Below are 27,665 nucleotides of genomic sequence, written 5' to 3' on the forward strand. Positions count from 1 at the left end.
TGATCTCGTCTAGACCCAATGGAGGGCAATGGATGAATTCAGATGATAGCAGGAATGACTTGGGTTAGGTATAAAGCAGGACTTCCCAGGAATGGAGGGGACAGGGAGCAGAACAGGGCTGCCAAGCCTCCTTCCTTCTCTGAGAACTCTGAGAACGAGAGATGGGGTGAGAAGGGGGAGGGGCTTTCTGGTCTCCGACTCAGTCTCCCCTTTGTCTTCCTAGATCAGAACATGTCGTCAACCCAGCAAGTGTGGCACACGGGGGTGCCCCCACCAGGCCCGAACAGCCCCACAGCGGTGGTGCCCATGATGCCCATGTCCCCTTCAGCCCCGGGCTCCCCCGAGGACGGACCAGAGAAAGTATCCTCCCCGCTGGAGTGTTCCATCTGTTTTACGGGCTATGATAATATCTTTAAGACACCGAAGGTCCTTTCTTGCACTCATGTCTTTTGCCTGGAGTGCCTGGCTCGGCTCATGGCAGCCCAGCCTGCCGGGCAGTCGGACGACACGATCCCCTGCCCCCTCTGCCGCCAGCCCACACCTGTGCCGCTGACCGGCGCCCCGGCCTTGCGCACCAACCAAGAGCTGCTGGCCTCGCTGGCCCCACATCTGCGGAAGGAGGAGCCTGTCTGGATGGACGGGAGCAAACTGTGCTACAGGCCCCCCTTGTCTCCTAGCACATCCGAGCCCCCTACCTGCATCTGTTTGGATGTGGGCTTGAGCAAGCCAGATACTGTCCCTCTCCCGTCCCCCATCCCACCTCGACGCAGAGGGTTCCTGGCCAGATGTTCCTACTGCAGTGACTGGAAAAGAGTCGTCCTCATCACCGTGCTGCTGATCATTCTCTTCTGTATCGTCCTGTGGCCCGTTCAGTGCGCCCTCAAGACTGGCAACCTACGCTGCTTCACCAGCCCCTCTTCCTCGGTAGTTCACCGGCCCACCCCCTCCGCTTTCCCTACGAGTGATAATTAGGCTGGGCCCCACCCCCACCCCACCCCCTCTGAGTGCAATAATCTGGCCTGGACCCCTGGCTAGCCTGACTGACTCCCTGGCTGCTGGACGTCCCCCTGCCCAGCCTCCTCAGCCTCCCAGGGTCTACATGATGAGACTGACTCTCAAGGACCTGATTGTTTGGGGAGCATGGGAGGGGGTATGAAGTGAGGAGGTAATACTTAGTAGAGTCATCATAGATTCACAGACATGTCAGAGCTGGAAGAACCTTACTGGGCACCTAGTCCCTAACTCCTTTACAAAGGAAGTGACTTGGAAAGGTCATATAATGAGCCGGGGCAGAGCTGGGACTTGACCCCCAGTCTGCTGGCTCCTGGTCCAGAGCTTTCTAATGGATCCTTCATTAAAATGTGAAAAAGAACTAGGTGGGGAGGGCGGGGTGGGTGAGGATGGTTGTCCCCTGGGACAGTGATAATGTAATTTTCTATAGCCTGTGTGTATTTTATTTTTATTTTTATTGTTATGTGGACATTTCACTCCTGAGGCTCTGGTGTATTCCCCACCATCCTCTCTCTAGGGTTCCCCCAGACTGGGCAGGGCTGGTCCCTCCCCTCTCCTGGACCCCATCCTGCTCTCCAGCCCTCCCTGCCCAACATGTAGTGTCCTTCCTCAAGGATCACTGCCCCCCCCTTCCCTGGTCTGACTGCTTCGGACCTTAATCCCTCCTCCCCCACTAGTAGAACCTGTCTTCAGGTGGGGGCACTGAGCCAGACTTTGCTGACCTCTCTAATACCTCCCCCCACATTATTCCACTGGTCTGAGTGGATCTTGGGCATTAACTACTGGCAAAGTTTCCATTTCCCAATCCTCCTACCCCATAGACCTATGACTGTGCTGTGATCGGGGAGCCATCAGGAATCAAGGGGCAATATCTGTCCCCCTCCTTTGTTAATTGCTGTTTTGTTTGTTAAAGAAATAAATAATTTTGTATCTGTGCCTGTGTGGAAAAAAAAAGAAAACCTTGACTTCAGCGTCTGGGGGTTTCTAGACTCATCCCAGGTAGAACAGAGTACCAGAGAAGGTGGGAGCAGGATCTCCCTGGTGTCTAAGCAGCCTCGTGTGCTTCAAGGATTCACTCTTTGTTCAGGTCTAAAGCATTTATTAATTAAGTGTGAGGGCAGAGCGGCACCACAGACAGAGCTGGCGTCCATTCAGGCTGTATGATGGTGGCCAAGTCCAAACTACAAGATCGAAGCCATATGACCTTTTTATAGCATTTTCCCTTGGAAGTCTGCAAAACATTTTACATGTATCATCTCATCTGCTCCTCCTAACAACCCTGGGAGGGAAATATGCACTAACATTCTCCCCCTTTCACAGATGAGGGAACTGGGAAAGACAGGTTATGTGACTTGCCCAGAGTCACACAGCTAGGAAATGTTTGAGGCAGTCTATGAAATCAAGTGTCCTTGAATCCAAGTCAGGAAAAGGTACTGACCTGAGCTGCTAAAGAGTTCTTCATAGGTCTCATTAAAGCATGTGCGCTCGCACACACACACCCAGAGGCACGGGCACACCAGGTGCCAGGTGCTTCAGATGATATTTCAGATGATCCCAGGTGCATCAGATACTATTGACTGGAGGGCCTGAGCCAAGACCAAATCTCTGAGACAGTGGTAGTCCCATTAGAATGTAAGCTTAATGAGACCAGGGACAGCATCATTTTTGCTCTCTGTGTTTCCAGTGCCCAGTACAGTACCTGGCAAAGAGTAAGTCCTTAATAAGTGTGTGTTAAATACATGAATAGGAGGGGAGGTGGACTTAGGGAAAAAGGAGAGCTCTGTTTCAGACATTTTAAGATGGAGATGTTGGCAGATGATCCAGGCTGCTATGTGTCCAGCAGCCATGGGCAATGATGGACTGGAGAAACTGAGACTAGAACCAGCAATCTGAGCGTTCTCTACATAAAGATGACAGTGAAAGTGGCTGCTGGTGTAGGAAGGGGAATGGATTAAATCTGTCCAATCCAACAAGCTTTTATTAAGGTGGAAAGCAAAGAGAGGAGAGCTAGTGACAACGCCAGAAGGGAGAGACACATAAACACTTAGAAGGTGGGAGGAAGGAGAGGAACAAGGGAAGGCAGGAGAACCAATGACCAATGACTTGCTCGTGGATTGGATTTAGCAAAGCCGACTCTGCCTCACTCTCCTAAATCATCGAAGTCCAATGGCAAGACAAAAGGCAGGATGCTTGGTGATGGATGTAGATGGGTGGTGATGGCCCAGAATGCAGTGGATAGATAGCTTTGGTGTCTCCAATGTCTGACCACACTCTAAGTGCTCCACAGCATCTGCTTCGACCATTGGAACAAATTGTTTTCGCCTGCCCACTCCTCCAGGGGAAGTCTTCTCATACTTGGGGAAGACACCCCCCCAACTCACCAATGGGTTTGAGGCCCCTCAGTTAACCTCAGCCTGGTTTAGCCTGTCTGCCAAGATGGTTTACCAGGGTATGGCCTCTGTGTGCTACAGCTTCTTGGAGCCACAGGTGAGGGTTGGGTGAAGGCGAACACCAGAGGTGGACAAGTAGCCCCAAAAGGGATCAGCAAGCCCTCCCACCAGAGGTGCTGGTCCTCCCTGAGCACCCCAAAGGAGGAGGCAGATTCTAGGATCCAGGCTTAATGGGGAGGGGAGAACTGAGTAAGGAGAATGGACAAGCTGCTAGAGCAGCATCCAGGATTAGCCTGAGCTATGGTTGTCCCCAAGCACCTCTGAAGGCTTAGAGGACAAACTCCTGCCTGAAGAGGCAAAGGATAACTCTTGCTGGGCAGAGATAAGCACACAAAGGGCATGGGGGAGGGGAAGGAGCTGTGGGACCTTCTTCCCCTCTCCCCTTCCCCCCACCCTACAGGAGACTATCATATGTGTTGTCTTTGGGCCAAAGCCCTCAGGTATCCCCTCCCTACCATCCATCCCATACCCCTCAAATGGGGCTATTCCACCTTCAGACCCCATAACCCATCCCCTGCAAGACAGATGAAACTGGTGCCCAGACAAGATGCAATCAGCATCCACATGTCCTCTCCCCATCCTCAGGAATGGGGATGCATGCAGTCTGTCACCCAGTCACCCAGGCAGACTAGGGAGGGCCAGGGAGGAGCAGCTTCCTGAGTTCTCACATCCACCTTACCTCTCACCTCCCAAGACAGTCCATGAAGCTGCCTGATGCTGGGGGAGGGAGGAGGGCAGGGCTGGAAACTTCAGAGCGCCAAGACCAACTCATTCCCCCTCCCCCACAGCCAGACACAGGAAAAATAAATGCTCAAAGCCCACATTGTGAGAAGGTCCAGCATTTACTAGAAACAGTCATAAGGAGCCAATTGTATGCTGGGGCCAAGATGGGACTGCTCACAGGCCTACAGGGAGTCAGAGATACTGGAGGAGAGGAGGGGAAAGGGGACTCCCCACCCAGATTCATACACGCACTTCAACATGCAGAGTCATATGTGCAAGTCACACAAATTCGAATTCAGCAGTTTTGCAGACTGTCTCCCCCCTTAGACTTCGAGCTCCTAAACCATGGAAACAAATGGTTTTGCCTTTCTCTGTATCCCTGGTGCTTAGTACAGGGCCTTGCACACAGTAAGCACTTAATAAATGCTTATGACTCACACAGATACACACACACACACACACACACACACTCCCCACACACAGACACATGGTAAATGGTACACATTCGTCAAGCACGTATCACACATTCAAAAGTTCAGTGTCACACACATTCAGTTACACAAAGAAACACACCAGAAGATCCAAACAGACCCCCTTCATGTGAACACACATGCATGCACACACACACACACACACACACACACACACACACACACACACACCCCTGTCAGTCAGAAGGGTAGTTTTCCCCTGAGCTTTTCCTGCTCCTTTCTGGTACAGGGTTCAGACGCAAAAAGAAACAGAGAGGATGGGGCTGCCCACCCCTACCTCAGGCCCCAGCCTAGCTTGATCTCACAAGGAAAGGGAGCAAGGATAGTATGGTCTGAGAAAGGGGGACCCCAGCCCCTCCAGAATATATCTTCTTGTAAAGGTCTTGGCCCAAGAAATCGCTATCAAATTTTTTTTTTTTACAAAACAACCCCCCCCAAAAATTCCTTTTTCTTTAAAACCCCCAACCAAGAAAAGCCTGTAGCCAGTCTGGTATTGCCAGAGCAAGGGGAACACAGTTAGCCCCCAGATCACATGCTCTCCCCCTTGACTCTCAGGTGGCTTCCTGTTGCAGGCTCCACTCACTGCTGGGGGGACTTTGCTTCAGCAGGAGGAGAGGACGGACAGATGTGAACATGCTCAGCCCTGGGGAAAGGGAGGGGAGGGTATAAGGTCTCCCTCCAGAGCAGAAGAGCCACCTCCCTCCAACTCCAGAGCCTCACCTAGGTTGGCATCACCAATCCCAAGCCCCACCCCGCTCCCACGGGGTACCTGTGAGACCTCAGCCTTATCTTCCCACGTTGCTTAGGCCAGATACTGAGGGGGCCCTAACATTCAGGTTTTCATAGATGCAGGTGGAATCCTCGCTCATCCTGGTGGGGAAGAAAGTTGGGTCTCAGACCCAAGGTAGGGAGATGCTTTTGGGCAGACCTGGAGGCTAGTAGCAACCCCTTTCAGCTCCCACCCAAATCACCAAGTCTATTTTCCTAAGTCTGTTTTCTGGGTTCCTACCGGCCATCCCCTATCAAGTCTCCCCAAGAGACACTTAGCTCTTGGGGGGTGGGAGGTGGGTTCACTCAGAAGCCCAGGGCTACCCAATAGGGCCCATGGTCATCTGCTGCCCCCTGGTGGGAACCTTGGCTAATGCTGGGGGAGGTGCTGGACTCCCTCTCCTCTAGCGCCCCCACAGACAGGTTGGGCCCCCAAACACACCATCCAGTACTGAAGTCCCCATCATTCCACCCTATTCCCCACCGTGTCTCACCCCTGTATTCCCTTCAGCACCCCACCCCCCCACCATCATCCACCTTCCCCCACCCACTCACACAGACTGTGCCCTGGAGGGTGACAGCCCTTTGCTTCTGGAGGGGTCCGAGGGCGGGGAGCGAATGTTTAGATATTCCCGCTCCTTCCGCCTATTGCGCTGCAAGATGGGGGGCAGAGGTCAGTATGGGGAGGTGGGTGCCAAGGGCAGGGAAAGGAACTGGAATGGGGGGAGGAGACTGAATCCAAGGGGTTGCAGGGGGAGGCAGGTTTACCCAGGATGGGGCACAAGGGATCAGAGGGCATGGAGGGAGGGGGCTTGGGAGGGGAGGTCTGGTTCACCTGTTCCTCCTGCAACCGCCACTGCTCCCCTTCAATATGCCTTTGCACAGCCATATAGACAAACTTATACTGGGCTTCTGTCTGCACCATCCCAGAGCGCTGCTGCCGCACCCTCTGGATGGTCCTGGGGATGTCAATATCACAGTCCAGCCCTGGGGGAACAAGAAGAGACACTAACTTCATGGACAAGGGGCCTAAGGACACAGGGTGCAGCCCGAGATGGGGGGGAGAGGCAGAAGAGACATGCAATTCAAATGGCAGGAACATTGGAGTCATGGGAGTCGGAGGTAGAGGGTCCCCAGGGTCCACCAGGCAGATCCCAACATGGGGTCCTAGCACCCTGCTTTGATGAGAAGATTGAAATCATCCAACAGCCCCTTAGCCCCACCTTGGTCTCTGCATCAGCCCTCTCTCCTTCTCTCCAGGCACAAATGATAAGCCAGCCAGCCTTCCTACTGTGAACAATCAAATCCTTCTCCCTGTACCCTGGATCCCATCCCCATCCCCCTCACTTTCCCAGCTTTCTTCCCCTCTCTCTTCAATCTCTCCCTCAACATTGGTCCCTCTTCATCTCGCCCACAAACACTTTCACATCTCCCCAGCGTCTCTTTAAGCACTCCATGGGCTGACCTGTGGAAAGAAGGATGAGCCTTGTTCTTCTTGGGCGAGACAAGAGGAAGATAATAAGCATTGATATAGTACCTACTGTGTGCTAGGCACTCTGCTAAGTTAAAAATATCTCATTTGATCCTCACAACAACTCTGTGAGGTAGGTGGTATTATCACTCCGATTTTACAAGTGAAGAAACTGAGGCAGGCAGTAGTCAACTGTCTTGCCCAGGGTCACACAGCTAGTAAGTTACTGAAACTGGTTTTGAACTCAGATCTTTCTGACTCCTGGCCCAGGGCTCCATCCACTACATCTCCTACAGTCGCCAAAAGGCCAAAGTTGCCCAAAAAGTGGATTTTGGCCCAGAGTAAGGAAGGACTTGATGACAACTGGAGTTATCCAGAAGTGGACAGGCTTCCCCTGATGAGAGAGTTCTTCAAGTAGAGACTAGATGACCCCCGCCAGAGACAGGGTAAAGGGGCATTGGCACAGGTGAGGTTTTCCCCCAGGTGACCTCTGAGGTACCTTCTACAAAAAGTCTTCCCTCGATCTTCCCAAACTATCAGTTCATCTATCTAGAGCAGGAAGGGACTTCAGAGGCCATCGAGCCCAACCTCATTATTTTACAGTTGGGGAAACTGAGGCACCAGAAGTTAAGTGACTTATCCAAAGTCATACAGGGCACTTACTGTTGCCCTTTGGTGTAACCCCAGCTCTTGGCACACAGAAACGCTTAATAAATGCTTATCGACTGACACAGGTAGGAAGGGACAGAAATGGGATTTGAACCCACATCATGTACACTCCCAGTCTTTTTCTGTGCCATCTACCCCCTCCCCATACAAGAAAACTAGAAAAAGCTGTCTATAAATGATGCCTCCACTTCTTTACTCCCACTCTCTCTTCAAACCACTCTGGCTTCTGTCCCTGCCACTCCACCATCATTGGATGACCTCCTGTACCAAGTCTTCATCCCCCTGGACCTTCCTGCAGTAATTGACACAATGGATCAGACTTTCTCGGGCAGCTAGGTGGCGCCATAGTGCAGAGGGCACCTGGGCTGGAGTCGGGAAGACTCCTCTTCTTCCAGAGTTCAAAGCCAACCTCGGACACTTCCTAGCTGTGTGACCCTGGGCAAGTCACTTCACCCTGTTTGCCTCAGTTTCCTCATCTGTAAAATGAGCTGGAGGAAGAAATGGCAACCCTTCAGTATCTCTGCCAAGAAAACCCCAAATGGGGTCACAGAGAGTCAGACATGATTAAAAAAACAACTTACAACATCACTTTCTTAAAGTTAATCCTCTCCTCCACTGATTTCTCCCTGTGCCCCTCCAATCTCTAACAATTCTCCTCTCTCCTTCACTGCCTCATCTTCTCCCAGCCTTGTAACATAATAAGGGCTGTGGGTTCTCTTTACCTTCTTTCCCTCAGCAAACTCATTCGGATCCAAGCTAGCACCTTTCTAGGGAAGACTGGGAATGATGTGTAGATGTCTCTTTAGTCAAACAGCTAGGTGGCTCAGTGGGTAGAACACAAGTACTTCTTTCAAGGCCTAATATGGTCATGTTACTCCTTAGTCTCAAAAGCACCCATGGTTCCCTATGATCTCCCAACTAAAGTTCAAATTCCTTGAGCTGGCATTCAAGGCCTTCCACAGCCTAAAACCACTCTGTCTAGCTCCAACCAACCCGATTTCTCTCTGTTCCTGAACACACTTGCAGTGTCCCACTTCTGTGCATTACTTCACAAGGTTCCCCATGCCTGGAATATTCTTCCTTTCTCGCTCTAACTGAAAATTCCTGCTCATCTTTTAAAGCCTGATTCCAATGCTACCTTCTCCAGGGAGCCCCCCATGATCTCCTTGGCTTGGTAATGGCTTCACTCTTAACATGCTTATTTTGAAGTCTTGTGCATTTATCTGTGTTCACGTCATGTCCCCCACTAAACAGCAGGCCTGGGGAGGGCAGGGATCTTGTTTTATCTAAACTATGTCTCTTTCTCCAAGAGCCCAGCATAGGGTTGGACAAACAGTAGGAGTTTAGTAAATGCTGATGAACTGACATGAAGCTTGGAATCTAAAGGGAACATGGGAGTGCAGGGAGCTGGGGAGCAGCCATACCCTGCCTGCGAATAGTGTCCACCAGGATGTCAATCACTATGATGGTGCCCGTGCGTCCAATGCCAGCACTAGAGACAAAAGAGAGTCACCCCAGAGGGGCTTGCTGGTGGCCTCTCCCCCCCACCATTCCCACCAGTCCCTGTGGCCACCCCTTCCCTGGCAACAGTAATACCTGCAGTGCACAACTATGGGCCCAGAGCCCGGGACACTGCTCTGGGCTTGGTTCACCTGGTCCAGGAAACTGAGAACACCACCAGGCTCTGTGGGGACCCCATGGTCTGGCCAGCTGAAGTACTGGTAATGTGTTACCTTCCTTGGCTGCTCCTCCTGGACCGGGGCAAAGGGAAGGAGAGCGTCCATGAGTCAGGAGTGTCGGATGCTCTCCTTTCCCCACTATTTCATAGAAACTTTGCATTTATGTATCTATGTATGGGCTTTCTAGCCCAAGATCCTCTTTCACAGTTGAAGAAATTGATGCCAAAAGTTAACTGACTTGCCCAAGGTCTTTCGTCTTTCTTGGATCTCCAGAGCTTAACATCGTACCTGGCCCCTAGGAAGAAACTCTTAACAAACACTGGTGGATTGATAGAGGCAGTAGGTGTCAGATGCGGGATCCAGATCCTCTGACCTCAGAACTCTTTCTAGAATGTAAGCTACTTGAGGGCAGGAACTGTTGGGATTCTGTCTCTGTTCCCCTCCCCACACCCCCTCCCATCCCCCAGCACAGTGCCTGGCACATAGAAATCAATGTTTGTTAACTCAAACTAAATTGAGAAGCAGGAGTATGGAGAGAGGGATGAGATGCTCCCTACCCCCAATGCATCTTGGGAAGAGGTCCTGCCTCCCCCCAGCTGTCACCCCTCCACTTTTGTTTTCTAGGTAGGCATTGCCACCTCTCTGGCTGACTCCTGGGCCCCTGAGCCCCCTCCCAAAGTATGGCAGGGAAGATCATCTCCATGTCCTCACCTCCTGGTGCCCGATATCCCGTTCACCCTCCCGCCCACACTGCCACCCTGGAGGCTCACCCTGTCTGTGCGCCCCATCTCCAGCTCCCGCACGTAGTAGCCTTGAGCCTCCCTCTCTGTTACGTGACTCACACGCACAAAGCCGTAGTCTTTTGTGCAGTGCTCATCCGGCCAGTAGCGGAAACACTTGTTCTGGTGGGGTTCAGGAGAGACAATGAGGCCTGGCCCTGCTGGGGAACGTGACCTAACCTCCTCCCGAAACCCAGCAAAGCCAGTCCCCTCACCCGTCCTCGCTCCATCTCCTTGGTTGTCATGACAATGACATGTGTGTTCTCTTGGTAGACCATGGCCCAGAAGTCATTGACCGTGGTCTGCAGGCAGCCCTGGGTCGCTATGTACACCTTCGCAGGTTCCTGGGTCTGCCCATCCTCAGGGATGCTCTGAAAGAGAGGACGGGCAGGCTGCTCAGTGGTCATGGTCATGGTCACAATCATGGGCCCTTCTACAGCAGCCCCCTGGGCCTGGGCCTCCTCTGCCTCCTACCCAGCTGGGATGGAGGTGGGAAAAGAGGAGAGCAGAGTCCTAGGAGCAGGAATGACCCAGCAGGAGCCCAAGGAGGCTTTCCTCCAGATCAAAGTGGCCTAATGGAGATGGGGGTAGAAGGGCACAAAAAGTGAATTTAACCTTCAGGACACAATGAAAACATGCAGAGGGGCCAATCAGCCTGCAGATTAGAATAGGGTAACCTAGGCATAGTCCCCTCTGCTTGGGGCTAGACTCTCCATGACGAAGCCCAAAGTCCGGAGGATGGAAGGCACCCAGCTACTGCTGTTTGACCCTTGTTCTAAGACACTACCAGGGAAAGCAGGCCACCACCTGAGCCCCCCACTTCCCCTGGAGCCAGCTCTAAGGGTCACAAAACTTGGAACCAGGAATTGCCTTGGAGGCCATCTAGTCCAAACTCTTATTTTACAGAAGGGGAAACTGAGGCACAGAGCAATGAATGTGACTTGTCCAAGGTCACACAGCAAGTAAGTTACAGAGCTGGGATTCAGACCCTGGCCATCAGACTCCAAATCCAGTTTCCTCCACACCATACCATGCTCTCTACACATGGATTTCTTTGTATAAACAAGGTCACAAGCACATGAGCTGAAGAGTCCCTTAGATTTTCATGCCTAACCCTCCCACACTGTCTACCCATTTTACAGAAGAGAAAACTGACACCCAGAGAGGTCAAAAGTCACAAAGTGAGTAAGTAGCCAAGTCAGGCCTCTGACTCCAAAGTTAATATTCTTTTCACTAGACACACATGGTCACACCAAGAGCTGTGTACATGGCCCCACCTGCATGCAAACACACACACACACCTTAATGTAGTTGGCATTAATGTAGTCAGCACCTGGCACACTTCCATCCACGTCTCGAAGGGTAACACGGGTGGTGTCGACTGTAGGGTATAGAGAGAGAAAAGGGAGAGAGGAACGGGAAAAGTTGGGAGTTGGGGGGAAGAGGTGCCCAGGATCCCCAGAGCCACAGGCCAGGAAACCGGGACACTGGATGCCAGGACACAGGGTGCCCTGGTCTCCCTTCCTCCTCATTCTCCTTTGTTAGTGTTTGACCTGCCCGAGGGCTGAAGGATGGAGGGAGTTGTGGTAGATAGAGGGGGAATGTGAATGCCTGTGGAATACCTGTGTGTATTCAGACCCGTCTGTGTGCACACGTGGAAGAGTGTGGGGGAGTGTGTTGTGGGGGGCAGGGGAGTGATGTGGTCAGTTAGCACAGGGCATGAAGTGTTCAAAGAACTACCCACTGGAGGGAGGGGAGGGGGAAAGAAATCCAGAGCTAAAAAGGGCAGGCCAGTGGGCTCTCTCCCACCCCCAGACCCCCACCCTGAGATCCTCACAGGGGAGAATGTTCTTGTAGCGGTTTTTGGCTTTGTTTTCAGGGCGTTGCCCCTCCTTCCGGGGGTACAAAAGTTTACATTCCTGCTGCTGCAGCATCTGGGGAGATAAGACACCCTGGCTCAGCCCCACAACTCAGCCCTGATCCCATCCCCTGCCCCATGGCTCAGCCTTAGCCCCAATCCTACATTTCAACTCCAACCCCAGACTTGACACCAGCCCCTCAGCTCAACCCAAGCCCCATCTCCAGTCTCCCAGCTCAGCCCTGGCCCTAATCCCATATTTCAGCTCTGACCCCAGACCTTTCTCAAGCCCCACAAGCTCCACCTTGGCACTAACCCTAGAATGCAGCCCTAGCCCCATGGCTAATCTTAACCCTACCCTGCCCCCAGTTCCCAAACCTCTTCCTCTCTGTTCTCATACCCCATCTCAGACCAAGATCATCCTTATCACCTTTTTCTTCTTTTCAAGGCCTGAGGAGACTCCATTACATAGTCAGGTCATAATGCCAGGCAAGGACAGAGCCAGGATGAGAGCCCAGGAGTCTCAGCTCCCCTGGTGCTGGGTCTGGGGGCTTCAGGGGCCAAGATTAGGGGCAGCAGGCAGACCTTCTGCCCTTACCTCAAACTCCTCCCAGAATCCCTGTTTGGCCTTCTCACTCTGGTCCGCCATCTTGTTGAGCTCTCGGACACGGTTCTCAATGTTGGCAGCATTTATCCTGGTGGCATTGAATGGCTGGCAGGAAGAGCAGGGTCAAGGTCAGCTCTGCCAGCCTTCTGCTTCCCCCAGCCCTAACTCTTCCAATCCTCTCCTCCCCCTCTCCCCTCGCACTGGGTACATGGGGGCTGTTGTAAAGGAACATTCAGAGAAACTTGGACGTTTTCTGTTTAATTGCAATAGGTCTAGGCTTCCAGTCTCCCTCAGCCCCTCTGGTCTATACCCCAGGTAGCAGCCAAACAAATATTTCTAAAGCACAGGTCTGACCATTTCACCCCACTGCTTGCCTCTGTGATGAAAAGCAACCTGCTCAAGGCTGATGGTTAAAGCCCTCTACAATCTGGTCACCTTCCCATGCTCATTTCACATGGCTCCCTTCACACACTCTAGGTTCCAGACAAACAGACCTACTGGCTGTTCTCTTAACTCAGCATGCCACTTCTTAACCTGGATCCTCTTCTCCACCTCTGAGAAGTCTTCTATTCCTTTAGGGCTCAGGTGCCACCTCCTACAGGAAGCCTTCCTAGATTCCTCCCAGTCCTTAGTATTATCTCCCTCCTCAAATTACCTCATATTTATCTGTCCACACATTGCAACCCCTCGGGAGAATGTAAGCTTCTTTTCTGCCTTTCTACCCCTAGCACCCAGCACAACGCCCAATACATAGTAGCCACAGAGCAAATGCTTGTTAAAGGAAACAAAATTGATTATGGCTATTCTACCAATCCTGTGGCTTGACCATCCAAGCTTTCCAGGACATTCTGACCCTCTCCCAAGAGTTTTTTTTTATTAGAATGTAAGTACCTTGACGGCGTGGGGTGATTGTGCCTAGCATATATATATATATATATATATATATATGTATATATAGTAGGTGCCTAATAAATGCTTATTCATTGCCATAGCTCCAACTCCTTTGAATCCCAGAAGCTCTGTGTTGGAAGAAACCCGAGAGGGCAACTACTCTAGTCTGTGCCAGAAAGAGAAACTACCCCCCTCCCCCCCACACACACCCCGCCAACTGCCAACATCTCCAGCACATGGTTACCCAGCTCTATGCAGAGCTCTTAAACCAGACGGAGCCTGCTATCTCCCCAGGAAGCCCACTGCACACTGGGAACAGCTCTCATTGCTGGGGAGTTTTCTCTGACATCCAGCCTGTATCCACCTCTCTGGAGCTTCCACCCACAGCTCCTAGCTCTGCCTGCTGAGGCCAAGCAGAATGGGGTTAATCCACCTTTTACATGATAGAAAAGGCTGGATGGCCACTCAATAGGTGTGTTGGAGTGAGGCTGAATAGGTTAGATTAGATGACCTCAGAGATCCCTGCCACGCTGACATTCTGAGATTCTGAGACAGCCAAATACTTTGTTGTTGTCCAGTCACGTCTGACTCTCCATGACCCCGTTTGGAGTTTTCTTGGCAGAGATACTGGAGTGGTTTGCCATTTCCTTCTCCAGCTCATTTTACAGATGAGGAAACTGGGGCAAACAGGGAGAACTGACTTGCCCAGGGTCACACAGCCAGTAAGTGTCTGAGGCAGGATTTGAGCTCAGTTCTTCCCTACTCCAAGTCTGGCACTCTATCCACTGTGCCACCTAGCTGCAGCAGCCAAATACTAGGATAATCATAATTCCCCTCTCCCCTAAATAAATTTTTTTCTTCTCCAGGCTAAATACAGGGACCATAAACCTCAGAGCTAGAAAGGACATCGGGGCCACCTTGTCCAACCCTTCACTTGACAGATGGTGAGAATGAGACCCAGAATTCCTGGGTCCTTCTTCTAGGGGTCTTTCTTCATCCTGGCTGAATTTCAGTACCGTCTGTGGAAGGTCAGATCCCCATACCCTCGGATTGGGGAGGCAACCTCTAAGCCCTGAAGGTCCTGAGCCTTGGCAGGACTAATAGGTACCTGTTTGAGGTGCACGACAGCCCCTGATTTCTCCACCATGGGGTTCTTCTTATAGTGTTCCACAAGGTCCGTCAGGGTGTCAAACCGCTCCCCTCCACCCACGTCGTATTTGCCATCGGCCTGGGGAGGAGACATGTGATAGGGAGCCCCCAGTACCCTTCCCCTCCCATTTTCCCTACCCCACCACAGCCAGAGGCCACACCTGGAATCGGATCATGACGTGGGTGACCCGGGGCCGGCGGTCACCACCATCTAGCTTGTCCAACTCCTGGGTGAGGACAGACAGTACGAAGTCCCCGGGCTTGCTCTGGCTCTCGCGTACCAGGAAGCTTCCGGGTTTGCCCTTCTCTGTCAACAGCTTCTCAGCCTCCTTGCCAAAGAGGTGTCCGTGGTACCACCTGGCAGGGGATGGAGAGGGTGGGGACAGGTGAAGGCTCTGTTCATCCCAGGAGAATGATGGGATTCACCTTAGCCAAGTCAGGTCAATGGCTACACCCAGACAGATGTGCCAAGATCCAGGGTTAATCTGGGAGACTTCGCATGGCAGGACGCAGATCTCCTCCTCATGACTGAAATCACAGAATCTGAAGAGTTGGGTGGGACCTCAGTGGTCCCCTTGTCCAACCCATAACCACAAAGGAATCCCTTCTCTAACATCCTCCACAAGTGACATCCAACCTTTGCTTGAAGACCTCCAAGAAAGAGGAGCTCACCACCTTTAGGGGCAGCAAGCCCACTCGACTTTGGGATAATTCAAATGACCGGGGAGGTTTTCCCTGACCTCAAGCCTAAATCCACTTCTTGGACCCTTCCCCCCACTGCTCCCATCCCCTCTGGGGCCAAAGGGAAGAAGTCTCTTCCACCAGCCCTTCAGATGCTCAGACCCAGCTCTGTTGTCCTCCCCCAAGAATTCTCATCCAAGGCTGGACAGCCTTAGTTCATCTAGCTGAGTGTGAACAAACTCACCTAATGGAGAGTGTCTCACCAGCCCCAGACCATGCTTTGCATCCATCTACCTCAGACATCTTGCCAGCTGCCCTACTGATACATTCATAACTGGCCCCTCCGTTTATACTTCAGTAATCAAGTCGACTCTACCATCTACTCTGGAAAGGGCTTGGCAGCCAACTGCCCTGTGGAGCAGCTCAACCTCCCTGGGACTCCCCAGACCAGAACTCCCTTCCCTGGCTGTCCCTCTCCTATACAGACTGTCTCATCTAATCAAATGGTAAGCCCCTTGTGGGCAGGACCATCTCCCTTCTTCTATTTCAGAAGACCATAAGTAAGGGCTGGAAAGGCTCTCAGAGGTCTTCTTGTTTTAAAGATGAGGAAAGGGAGGCCCAGAATGGTTACGTGACTTGTCTAAGGTCATACAGATAGCAAGCGTCAGAAGTGGAACTGAAACCCAGACCCTCTGGACTCTGGTACCACTCTGGAATGGCCCTGTATTCCCCAGGCTTATCACAGAATACAATGCTTTTTCATTCATCTGTCTGGCAGGGACTTGAGATCCTCCACCACCCTGGCCACCTCCTCCAGACACTCTCCAGCTTCTCAATGTCTTTTTTTTTGGTGGTGGTGGCGGGGGAGGCGGGGGGGAAATTGGGATTAAATGACTTGTCCAAGGTCACACAGCTAGTAAGTGTCTGAGGTCAGATTTGAACTCAGGTCTTCCTAACTCCAGAGCCAGTATTCTATCCCCTGGTTGCCTCCTCGATGTCTTTTCTAGACTGTGGCATCCAGAACTGAACCTATGGAGTCTGACCAGGGCAGAGGACTGTGGGACAATGTCACCTGCTCATTACTGGAAGCTCTGCCTCCCCACTCAGCACCTGACACAGGAGGCCTGGGCAATGTTTATGGCATCAGAGGACCCAAGTTCAAATCCTGCCTTCTTCCCTTCCAAGCCGGGAATGCTCTTCCTCTTCTCTTCCTCCTAATCTGCCTCAGGGCTTCCTTCAAGTCCCAGCTCAGATCTCACCTTCTCCAGGAAGCCTTTCCCAATCCCCCTAAATTCTAGCACCTTCTTCTGCTGATAATTTCCTATTCAGCCAGTCTATAGTCTGTTTGTTTGTAGCTATTTCCATGTTGTCTCCCTGTTAGGGTTAGACAGTAAGCTCCCTGAGGTCTGGGACTATCTTTTGCCCCTTTTTATGTACCCCCGGAATTCAGCACCGTGCCTAGCACATAGTAGGTACTTAATGTTTATCGACTAACTGTGTGACTTTGGACAAGTCACTTGCAGGCAGGTACTATCTTTTCATATTCCATAGGATCATAAAATAAGACTCTAACTTTCTAACTTTCTCCATCTATGATCCAATGGGCTTCTAACAGGCTACAGATTGTGGGGTGGGTCAGAGACAGTTCCCTGTAAGCTCCTCATTGGCCACTAGGTGGCGGCCTCTCCTTATTCAGCAGAATGGGGCAGTGCTGGGATGCGGAGGGCAGTTAGGAAAGTCTCTTTGGAAGCTCTCTAGGGGTAAGAAGGGACACAGTTTGTCCCTAACACAGACACCCTCCATGTGTAGCGCTCCTGCCCATGCTGCCCGGCCCCTTATTATCACCACTACCACCAGCCTGCGCCATCCTGCCTCTATCCACTTCTTACCCCCACCCCTGGGGCTGCTCAAAACCTAGACCTTGGATTTAGAGCCAGACAGTCCAACTTCCCCCTCGTCATAGAGATGGCCCACTTCCCAAAGTCACACACTCAATAATTATGATTTAGTGATAATGCTAATAATAGCTCACACTCATAAATATGCAGCACACCTATCATATCATCTCATCTCCTGACAGTCCTGTGAAGTAGGCATCATTGTTATTATCCCTGGTTTACAGGTAGGGAAACTGAGGCTCTGAAAAGTTAAGCGGCTTTTGCCCAAGTTCCCACAGCTACTCAGTGTGGCTGTGTGGGAGAGTGATACCCAAGTCTTCCTGCCTCCTGAGCCTGGCAGTCTCTGCTGTGCCCACAGCCCACACAGCCAGTCAGTGTCTGAGCCAAGCCTTCTGACTCCAAGCCCAGCACCCCCATTGCTCCTGCCACATGTACAGAGATCCAGTCTCTTTCCTTCAGTTTCGGCTCAGAGGGGCTTGCAGAGGCCTTCTGGTCATTTCAGGATAGACTGTGCTGGGTTTCAGCTTGGCTGGAACACAGCGTATGAAGAGGGTAATGAGAACTAAGTCTGGAAAGGCTGGCCGGGGCCAGACTGCAGTGGGCTGTCGAGGGCACGCCAAGGAATCCATTTTATCCCAGAGGCAAGGAGCCGCTCTTGAAGGCTGTGGGCTGGGAGATGATTCTACCAGCTGTGCAGATGAGTTGAGGTAGGGGAATAGAGAGAGAGAGAGACTGCAGGCAGAGAAAACAAAGTGGAGGGAAATGGGAGAGGGGCCGAGGGGCTTAACTGGGGCATCGGCCATATGAGCGGTGAGAAGATTGGATGCCAGAGATACTGTCAGGGCACACATGACATGGAGCCATAACTGACTGACTACAAGAGGGCTGGGGAGAGGAAAGAGTCAAGGACAATAGGCAGTGAGCTCAGTGAAAGAGGCAAGTGTGAATCACAGGAGAAGATGAGTCCTATCTGGGACACCCTGAGTTTGAGAAGTAGCTGGGCCATACAGGTGGAGAGGCCCAGTGGGTGGTCCAAGATGCCAGAAGAGAGCTCAGAAATGACTTAGAGTTTGGGAGTCATCTGTGTCAAGATAATAATTAAACCACAGAAGTGTATAAAATCAATAGAGGTTAAGGAGAAAAAAAAGAGAAGTGGACCCAGGACACAACTTTGGGAGACACTCACAGATAAGGCCAGATACAGACAAGGCATCCAGCCTGAGAAGCTCCACATGGTCAGATGGGAAAGAGAAACAGGAAACCAGCTCATCCCAAAAGCCAGCAGGAGCAAGAGGATCCAGGAGAAAGGTGGCCCAGCATCAAAAGGGGCAGAGCAGTCATTGGATGAAGGCTGAGAAAAGCGTAGGGGATTTGGGGGTCAAGAGATCGATGGCAACGTTGGAGAGAACAGTTCAACTGAGTGAGAGGTCAGGACAGAAGCCAGACTCCAAGGGTCTGAGGAGGGAGAGAAAGGGGGGGAAATCAATCAGCTTTTCCCAGTTTGGCTGAGAACTGGAGGAGCAATATAGGAGGGGAGATGGAGGAGATGGAGGGGGGATAGGGTGGGTGTTTGTTGTTGTTTTAAGGAAGGAAGAAATTGGGCGTGTTTGTAAGTAGTAGGGAAGGAGCCAGTAGATAAGGAGAGATTTAAGATGAAAGGCAGGGGAACTAGGATACAGAATGGGAAGAGATTGAGGGAACAAGGAAAGGGGATGGCCCTGAAAAGGAGAAGGCCCCCTGCTTTGTCAGAGACAGCAAAGGAAGACAGAGGGGTAGATGATGTAGAGGGGTTTAGAGAAAGAGAATTGGGGAGAAAAGGAAGGCCATGATGGATGGTCTTTATTTTCTCAGTAAAGTTAAGGGGCTAAACCCCCTCTCTACTAAGGAGAAGAGTTGAGGTAAGAAGCTTGAGAAGAGAAGGCTTGGAACAGCTACTATTGTTGGGGGGGGGGGTGGGAAGAGACAGAGACAGACAGAGAGAGAGAGAGTGAGAGAGAAGAAGAAGAAGAAGAAGAAGGAGGAGGAGGAGGAAGAAGAGGAGGAGGAGGAGGGAAGGAGGGAGGGAGAGAAGGAGCAGAGAGACAGAGAAACAGAGAAAGACAGAGGGTGACATACACGGAGACCCAATAGGGAAGAATAAAAGTATGGGCCCAGTGGAGATTAGGGAACATGCATTCATAGTAGGCCTGGTGAACACACTTCTGGGACTAACTTAGATGTGATTCACCAACATGTGAGCAGGAACAGAGAAAGTGGGTAGTAGGGGTAATCCAGGGCTGGATCTGAAACTTAGTTTGAAGCCCTCCAGTTTTTTTTTAATTTTTAATTTATTTATTTAACATATTTAGTTTTCAGCATTGATTTTCACAAGAGTTTGAATTACAAATTTTCTCCCCATTTCTACCCTCCCCCGCCACTCCAAGATGGCATAATATTCTGGTTGCCCTGTTCCCCAGTCAGCCCTCCCCTCTGTCACCCCACTCCCCTCCCATCCCCTTTTCCCTTCCTTTCTTGTAGGGCAAGATAAATTTCTATACCCCATTGCCTGTGTATCTTATTTTCTAGTTGCATGCATATGTATATATATATAGAGAGAGAGAGGGAGAGAGAAAGAGAGAGAGAGTGCGGACACAGGGTGAGTTGAAGATGAAGGGAAGATATCTAAAAGAAATAAAATCAAATTAAGGGATGAGAGAGCAACATACTGAGAGAGGGAGATAAGGAGAGATAGAATGGGGTGGATTATCTCAAATAAAGGTGGCAAGAAAAAGCAGTTCTGTGGGAGGAGGGGAGAAGGCGGGTGAGGGGGGAATGAGTGAACCTTGCTCTCATCAGATTTGGCCTAAGGAGGGAAGCCTTCCAGTTTTAAGGATCCCAGCACCTCCCATAGCCACCCATTTTCTTTCTGGACATCCAAATTGCTTCACTGTACCTTCTCACTGCTCCTAGTTTTGTGTTCTGGGGCCAAGTTGTACAAGTGGAATCCCTCTTGCCCAGGGCAGCCCTTTAGTACAGTATGCTCATGTCCACACACACACACACACACACACACACACACACACACACCCTCACTACAGCTTATCAATGCCCTTCCCAAAATGTCTTGCCTGCCAAGACTAAACCCTATCCTCCCCCAGATGTGTCTGCCCAGGGCAGAAGACTGTGAGCCTATCACATCCCAGGTTTTGGATGCCATCCCTCTCTGAATGACCACATTAAGAAAGGCATTGTCTCCAGCAGGAGGTAGGAAGACACTTTACCAGGGATACAAGGGAGATAAAGAAAAACCACTTGAAGGAGGCTGTAACAGCAATAACTAACTGCCTGTATCCATGGAGAGAGTGGACCATGGGGAGAACGTACCCACTCCATCTTCTCCTGCTGCTCCTTGCTGCTGTTACCTAGAATCAGACTCTCTGAGCTGGCCAGGACTTTCAAGACCACAGAGCTGAGACCCAGAGAGAGTAAGATTTGCCCAGGGACCCTCAGAAGCTGTGCTACGGATGGGACCAACCCCCAGGTCTGCTGGGTTCTTCTTACTTCCCCACAATGACTCCAGACTAGAGAAACCAGGGCAGAATCAGGCAAAAGAACTCAGTATCCTTGATCTTACTGGGGCGCCCCTCCACCCCACCCCACCCCCGCTATTGCCCCCACATAAAGGGAGAATGGGGTTGAGGCTTAGGGAGGGTTACAGAGGCTCTCCAGTAGCCCAGAAAGAACACTAGACAAATGAGTTGAGACCTGAATTCAAATCCTAATGATACTTTCCAGCTGTTTGACCATGGGCAAGTTGCTTGGTCTCTGAATCTGTTTCTTCATCTGTACAATGGGGATAAGAGGCAGTACAGTATAATGGATGGAGTACTGAGCTTAGAGTCAAAAGACTTGAGTTCAAATCTCCTCTAATACTCACTAGCAAGCTGACTCTGGGCAAAGCCCTTAGCCCCATTGAGCTCAAGGCAACTCCCTAAATTTTCTCTTAGAGATAAGTGTTTAGAATCTGGGTGGGGGTTCCCACACTCACAAGATTATATATTAATGTAAAAATAAGAATGCTATTTGCGTAACAATGCTACCATAGGCCTCATAGGCCTACAAACTGGAAAGCATTCTAGAAACATGAACAATTATTTATAACTGGTCACCACAGCAGCAAGGGAAGGCCCTGGGTCGGGAGGGGGGAAGGGGGTTCAGCTGGAGGAAGTGAGATTTGGCCAAGGAGCCTCTCTCTCTCTCTCTCTCTCTTGGTTTCCCTTGCCTGGGCCTCTGCTTCTGATTGGCATGTATATGTGTCTGGGTGGGGAGGGTGGAGAAGCAGATGGGACCAAAGGGTCCCAGAGGGGGGAGGGAAGGGTCACTGCAGGTCAAAGCCAATTAGTAGCTAGAAGGAGAGGAACTGGAAAGGAGTGTCCCCCACCCCCACCCAGTTCCTCATTCCAGCACAGAGTGACTTGTTTCTAGAAAGCTTTCCATCCATTCTGTCCCTGCAGCCTCCAGGCAGGGCCTTCAAGCTAAATCCCCAGCTGTGGGTGGGTGAGTAGAGAACAAGGTGCCAAGGATTCTGAACTCACCCTTGCTGGGGCTGAGGCAGCCCACCGTAGGTGGGGGAAGCAGACACCCGACTCTCCTTACTGAGGTTAACCTCAGTCTTTCTTGCTGCATAACCATGGACAGCTACCCAGCCCGGTACAGTCAAAAGAGCTCTAAGCTTGGAGTCAGAAGAGATTTGGCTTCAGATCCTGCCTCTCCTCCTGCCTTAGTAATCAGATTGCCCTAGACAAGCCAATTCATCTTTCTTATCTGCAAGATAAAGATATAACCTGCAGTACTCCCTTCATAAATCTATTGTAAGGCAATATACAATAATACTTTGTAACCCAAGTGTCAACTCTTTTGGAGGACTTTTTTTTTTGGCAGGGGGAGGTCTGGACCTGTGATTCCCATCACAGGGAGTGGGGAACTCTCAGTATGGAAATTCTCTTCACCACTGCATATCAGTAACTTGTCTGTAACTTAGATTGGTTATAGAGAGTCAGCTAGGGATCTAAGAGATTCAATGGCTTTCCAGGGTCACTCAACATTACCAGTGTGGGTCAGGGATAGGACTTGAATCCAGGCCTTCCTGAAGCCACCATCATCATCATCATCATCTTCCATGAGATAAGTTAGAAAGCAGCCCCTCTGTGAGTCTCTCTCTCCAGGCATGAAGCTGAGGAGGCAGAGGGGCCTTGAATGTCACGCCAGGCATTTGAGCTCACCTCTCTGATGTTGGGTCCTGGCAGTTGAGTGGGTATCTGAGCTCAATGACATCCCCATTCTTCTCTCTCAGCAGGCCATGCTGCTCCGTGTAGTACTGCACCAACTCAGCCAGTGTGGCAAACTTCTCACCCCCATAGAGGTCATAGTAATCCCCTGAGTTCTGGATTTTAATGTGGGTCACCTCCTCATTTCGCCTGCAGAGAACAAGATCACAGTCTGGGCCTGTACAGGGAGAGCCCGGGGTGGGTGGCCATCCCTAGGGTAGAATGGGGCCTAATGTCCATCTACCTGGCTGTTCCTCACACATGATACTGCATCTCCTGATTCCGAGCATTTTCTCTGGCTGTGCCCCATGCCTGGAATGCACTCCTTCCTCATCCTCACCTCCAGACCTCCCCAGCTTCCTTCAAGGCTCAGCTAAAATCCCACCTTCTCCAGGAAGCCTCTCCCAGTAACTCCCAGTGCCTTCCCCCAGTTAGTTAGCTCCTATTTATCTTGTAGAGAACCTTGTTGGTACAAAGTGGTATGCACATGTCCTCCCCATTAGATTATAAACTCCCTGAGGGCAGGGACTGCCTTTTGTCTCTTTTTGTGTCCCCTGCACTTAGTACAGTATGAGGTATACAATAGGTACTTAATAAATGTTTACCGATTGATTGATTTTGTCTTCCTTTATATCTGGTGCTTGGCACAGAGTAGGCACTTAATAAATGCTTGTTGACTGACTAACTACAGAAAAGGACTCCTGTTTAATAATAGAGGAAAGGAAATCTCTAGGGCCCAGGCAGTGGCCCAATGCCTCAGGATGAGAATCCAAAGAGCCGTCTCCAAGCCTCTTAGAAAGATTGCCAGCAGAAAAGGTCACAGGGTCTTCGATTAGAGCTGGAATCACAAGGTCTTCACACCCAACTCCTTCTTTTTAGAGATAATGAAAGTGAGGCACAGAAAAGTTCAATTTCTTGCCCAGGATCACACAGCAAATAGGTATCTGGGGCACGATTTCATTGCGGATGTTCCTGATTCCAAGTCCAATGCTCCATCCATTTTGCCACCTAGGGAGCCCCATTCCCCTTGGCTGTTTAACATCACTCGGAAGCTGTTCTGGGAGGCTTCTTTGTTCTCTCTTCCTCCAGAGGGGTATCAAGACAGAGGGCTAGACTTGGAGTCAGGAAGACAACCTGGGTTCAAATCTTGCTTAGGGATTTTACTAGCTGTGTAACCATGGATAAGTCCCTTCTCTGATCTTCAGTCTCCTCACCTGTAAAATGGGATCAAAACAGCCACTTCCTTGCAGGGCAATGTGATGATCAAATAAGACAGAACACAAAGTGCTTTGCAAATCATAAAGCTCTATATTAATGGGAGCTATCACTTCCCAAGTCTCGAACCCCAAACTGTGGAAAGCTCATCTTTGTGTCTAACTTTGTGCTACCCTACCCTCAGTGGAGATCTCTGAAAAGGCTTGGAGATTGTTCTGATGCCTTACCCCTCACCTCCCCTCCCCCCCCATTCCCCAATCCAGGTTGTGGGACTCAGGTAACTCCTGCTTTCTAGGCTGGGAAGTCCCAGGGTACTCCTCTCCAATTTCCTATGGTCTCTTCCCCTCCCCCTCCCCCCACACAATGCCCTTCTTCAGGAAGACCACTCCTCCCCCAAACTTCAACCCCCTCCCAATGGATGCCCCAGCCAGACAATTGAGGCCATTGATACACCAGAGCCCTGAGGGAGGCCAGACTGGACCAGGACCTCCCCCCTTTGCCCCCCCAACCCAGCTCACAGACATATACAAAGAACATGGGCCAGTGGGGGGAGGAGGACACAGAGAAACTCAAGCCCAGGGAAAATGGAGATGAGGAAGGGGGAAGGGCCCCCCTCACCTCCAGATATAGGCCTATCCTCCCCACTGGGACTGGCTTTAGAGATGAGGCTGGAAGCCAGAACTCTTGAAATTCTAGTGTACAGGATCCTCCCAAAAGAGGCAGGGGAGGGGCAGGGCCTGTCTGAACTAGGGGGAGGGGCCTCAGAGATTCTTAGAGGAGGAGACCAGAGAAGAGAAGACATGTTTATGGGAGGGGGGGCCAGACTAGAAAGATCTAGTTCCCTCTGAGCCCTCCTCCCCTTCATCTAAGGGGAGGAGGGTCATTCCCTACATATCAAGACTAATTGCTACTCCTGACCCTCACCCCCACAAAGACACTCTCCATGTCTAGTCGGAGACAGGGCAGGGACATGGGAATCTGGGGATAGGGGAGAGATCAGGCCTCTAAGCAGTCTGGCTTAAGAAGAGACCTGTCCACATGCACTATCCCTACTCTCTCCTCTGTAAGGAGCCAGGTAGTGGGAGTAGGGGTCCTTTTCTCAGGCCTGCCCCCATCTAATAAGGCATCATAGTCAAAGACCCCAGCACAACTGTGAAGAATCCCAGGCCTCATGGCTTGGTGTGGCCTCCAGGCCCAAGGGTGTTGTTTTCCTAGGGTCGGTCAGGTCCTTCTCCAGTGACCTTGTGACCATGAAGCATCTTCTCCTCCCACACATCCCCTACTTCAAGGCTCTGGCTACATCTCCCGGACACACATATAAATATTTGGATAGTCCAGGAGCTACAGGCCTCTATCAGCACGCACATCTGTCTACAGCTGAAGAAGTGGGAGTTGGGGGGGGGGGAGGATAGTCTGTCATTCACCTTGGCTTTGACCTTTGCTAGATGGAAAGAAGAGCCCCTCCATAATACCCTGGGACTGAATGATTCCCACCCCTCAATCCGGACCCAGTGCCTCTTTCACCTTAGAACCCTATCCCTCCCCACAACTGAGAAAGTGAAGCTTGCCCCCCTCGCTCCCACATTCCCACTCCCAGAGAGTACCTGACAGAGAGGGTAAAGTCACCAGGGTTGCTTTTGCTTGGCCGGGCCAGAAAGCTGCCATGTACACCACGGGTGAGAAGGAGCTTCTCAGCCTCCAGCCCACTGATGTTGGGGTGAAACCACCTGAGGAAGTAAGAGATGAGGTACATAGTCAGCCCTGCCCAGCTTGGACTCCACCAGGTTAATGGGCACCCTGTTCTTCTAGCAAATGGGATGGCCATGAACCATAGGCCCAACTTCTGGGAATCTGGACCTGACTGGCCTCCCATTCCCCCTAACACACACAGGGAACTGGGTGAGTCCTCCAACTCCCCCCAACACATACCTGGATACTCAATGACCTCTTCATTACTCCCAAATACACTGGGAATTAAAGCCCCGCCCCTTATATCCCCCAGCACATGCCTGAATACTCAATGACCCCTCATTACTCCCAACATACACTGAGAATTAAAGCCCCCCCCCACATCCCCCAACACACTGAATACTGCCATCCATCTACACTAGGGCCTGGGAGCCCCACGCTATTCCACCCCAATATGCACCTGGATGCTAACTTACTTTCCCACACCCCTCAATAAATACATCTGGAGAATGAGGCCCCTTGTTTTGCTCCAAAACTATGTATATTCCCTCCTCCCAAAGTCCCCCGTGGGAGGCTGATTGTGGGAGCAGCTGAAGTGGGGGGAAACCTCTGGTCCAACAGGCTCTAGGCAGAGACTTGCTTTCAGCCTAGCAGTCACCAGAGCAGGATCCCTTTTGGACTGGAATTTTTAACTTTTGTTGTACCATGGAACCCTTAGGCAGTCAGGAGAAGCCTATGTATTCTTTCTCAGAATCACGTTTTTTAATCCGTCAAATACATGGGCTTACAAGGGAAGCCAATCATGGAATTATCCACAGAATCAATATTAGAAGCTAGTCAACGAAATTATCAAAATATTTTTCAGAAAAAGTTCACTGATCCCAGTTTAAGAATCCCTGCTTTCTGAAATCTTTATCTGAGCCCTTTCAGACACGAGCCGGTAGGGAATATACCCCCCAATTGGAGCAAAAAGTGAGAGATGTGGTGGAAATCTGACTGGAGAAGATACTGGTTACTCAATTGTGATTTCCCATCTTTCCCAGGAAAAGGTAAACTTTGACTGGTAGCTAGAAAAAGTCCAATAACTTGCAAACTCTGCCCCTAGCACTTAGGAAACACAGTGGGGAATGACTTTTGCAATAGCCTCCTCATTGATCATTTTGTCTCCAGTCCATCACCATTCCAATTCATCCTCCATTTTCACTGGTCCAGGTGCTCACTACTGATTCTCCTATTTAATAAATTCTGACTGCTCCCTACTAGCTCCAGGATCAAATATAAACACTTCTCTGTGTTCTCCGTCACAATCTGACCTAACCAACGTTTCCTTTTATTTTACATCACTCCGTTTCAAACACAGTATGGTGCAGCCAAAGTAGCCTTCTTTCAGGGTCTTCACATGTGACCCTTCCATCTCTTGTCTCCATGCACTGGCAGTACCCCGCTTCCCGCTTGTAATGCCCTCCCTCCTCACCTTGGCCTCTTAGAATCTTTAGCTCGGTCAAAGCTCAGCCAAAGCTCAGCTCAAACACCACATCCTACATAAAGCCCTTCCAATCCCCTCCCAAAAGTAACTTCTTTATTCAACCCCAAAACAATTACCATGTAATGCTTTCGCATTTATATGTTGCCTGCCTCAAAAGGATGTAAGATGCCTGAGGGCAAAGAGTTGATTAGTTTTTTACTTTGTAACTCCCATACCTGGTACAATGCCTAGCTTACAGCAGGCAATTAACAAGTGTCTGATGGATTTGCTCACCTCCCCCACAGCCCTCAAGCTGCCCAGGTCTGTGGTTATAATACTGTAACCTATGACTGGCAATTAACTGGTAATTGAAACATTGTAACCTCAATGCAAACAGAGTACTTCAGAAGGATGGCCACCACACAGAACTCCCAGCATCTGTTTAGGTCTAAGATGAGGGGAAATAAACATCGTCCTCTGGACCCTCAGCATTTTAGAGGACTGTGGAATATCTTCCAGGGAAGGAAATGTACATGGTCAGGTCGTCCCTACATCCCAGGATTAAGAGCCAGACAGGACGCTGGAGACAAGTCTTTACGTACATTAATTTATATGGCACACTAAGGTTTGCAAAACACTATTGCGATGATCTCACTTGATCCTCACAATAATCCTGTTAGGTAGGTGCTATTATTATTTTTATTTTACAAATAAGGAAACTGAGGCTGAGAGAAATCGATTTGCCCAGGGTCACACAGCTATTAAGCAGGAGTTGAACTCAGGTCTTCCTGTCTCTAAGTTGAGTGCTCTATATACTGAGTGACCTAGGTGTCTCACACAGATTTAGAGATGAAAAAGACCCCAG

The 27,665-nt window shown here is 50.7% G+C and overlaps 2 protein-coding genes across 6 annotated transcripts in view; one reads left to right on the forward strand and one right to left on the reverse strand.

Annotated features, from left to right (window-relative positions):
* Window positions 1-219: 219 nt before the first annotated feature.
* On the forward strand, window positions 220-972 carry RNF223 (ring finger protein 223). The gene has a single exon (XM_036743141.1). The coding sequence runs from the start codon at window positions 232-234 to the stop codon at window positions 970-972; it is 741 nt and encodes a 246-aa protein (XP_036599036.1). The 5' UTR covers window positions 220-231.
* A 3,312-nt stretch (window positions 973-4,284) lies between these two features.
* LOC118840446 (tyrosine-protein phosphatase non-receptor type 11-like) overlaps window positions 4,285-27,665 on the reverse strand; it is a 39,001-nt gene continuing 15,620 nt past the window's right edge. For 2 of the 5 annotated variants that reach the window (XM_036747958.1, XM_036747960.1), the window contains exons 2-16: window positions 25,251-25,373; window positions 22,387-22,581; window positions 14,708-14,903; window positions 14,506-14,625; window positions 12,498-12,611; window positions 11,879-11,975; window positions 11,343-11,422; window positions 10,257-10,412; window positions 10,033-10,164; window positions 9,180-9,334; window positions 9,008-9,075; window positions 6,279-6,430; window positions 5,999-6,096; window positions 5,445-5,545; window positions 4,285-5,318 (exon numbers count right to left, since the gene is read on the reverse strand). In XM_036747958.1, coding sequence (XP_036603853.1) covers window positions 5,461-5,545; window positions 5,999-6,096; window positions 6,279-6,430; window positions 9,008-9,075; window positions 9,180-9,334; window positions 10,033-10,164; window positions 10,257-10,412; window positions 11,343-11,422; window positions 11,879-11,975; window positions 12,498-12,611; window positions 14,506-14,625; window positions 14,708-14,903; window positions 22,387-22,581; window positions 25,251-25,373 — 1,771 coding nt within the window. In that variant the 3' untranslated portion in view covers window positions 4,285-5,318; window positions 5,445-5,460. Of the gene's footprint in view, window positions 5,319-5,444; window positions 5,546-5,998; window positions 6,097-6,278; window positions 6,909-9,007; window positions 9,076-9,179; window positions 9,335-10,032; window positions 10,165-10,256; window positions 10,413-11,342; window positions 11,423-11,878; window positions 11,976-12,497; window positions 12,612-14,505; window positions 14,626-14,707; window positions 14,904-22,386; window positions 22,582-25,250; window positions 25,374-27,665 lie in introns of those variants that run through there. The other 3 variants (XM_036747959.1, XM_036747961.1, XM_036747962.1) reach the window with 3 other exon arrangements.

The sequence above is a fragment of the Trichosurus vulpecula genome, chromosome 2, assembly GCF_011100635.1.
Source record: "Trichosurus vulpecula isolate mTriVul1 chromosome 2, mTriVul1.pri, whole genome shotgun sequence".
NCBI classification, from domain to species: domain Eukaryota; kingdom Metazoa; phylum Chordata; class Mammalia; order Diprotodontia; family Phalangeridae; genus Trichosurus; species Trichosurus vulpecula.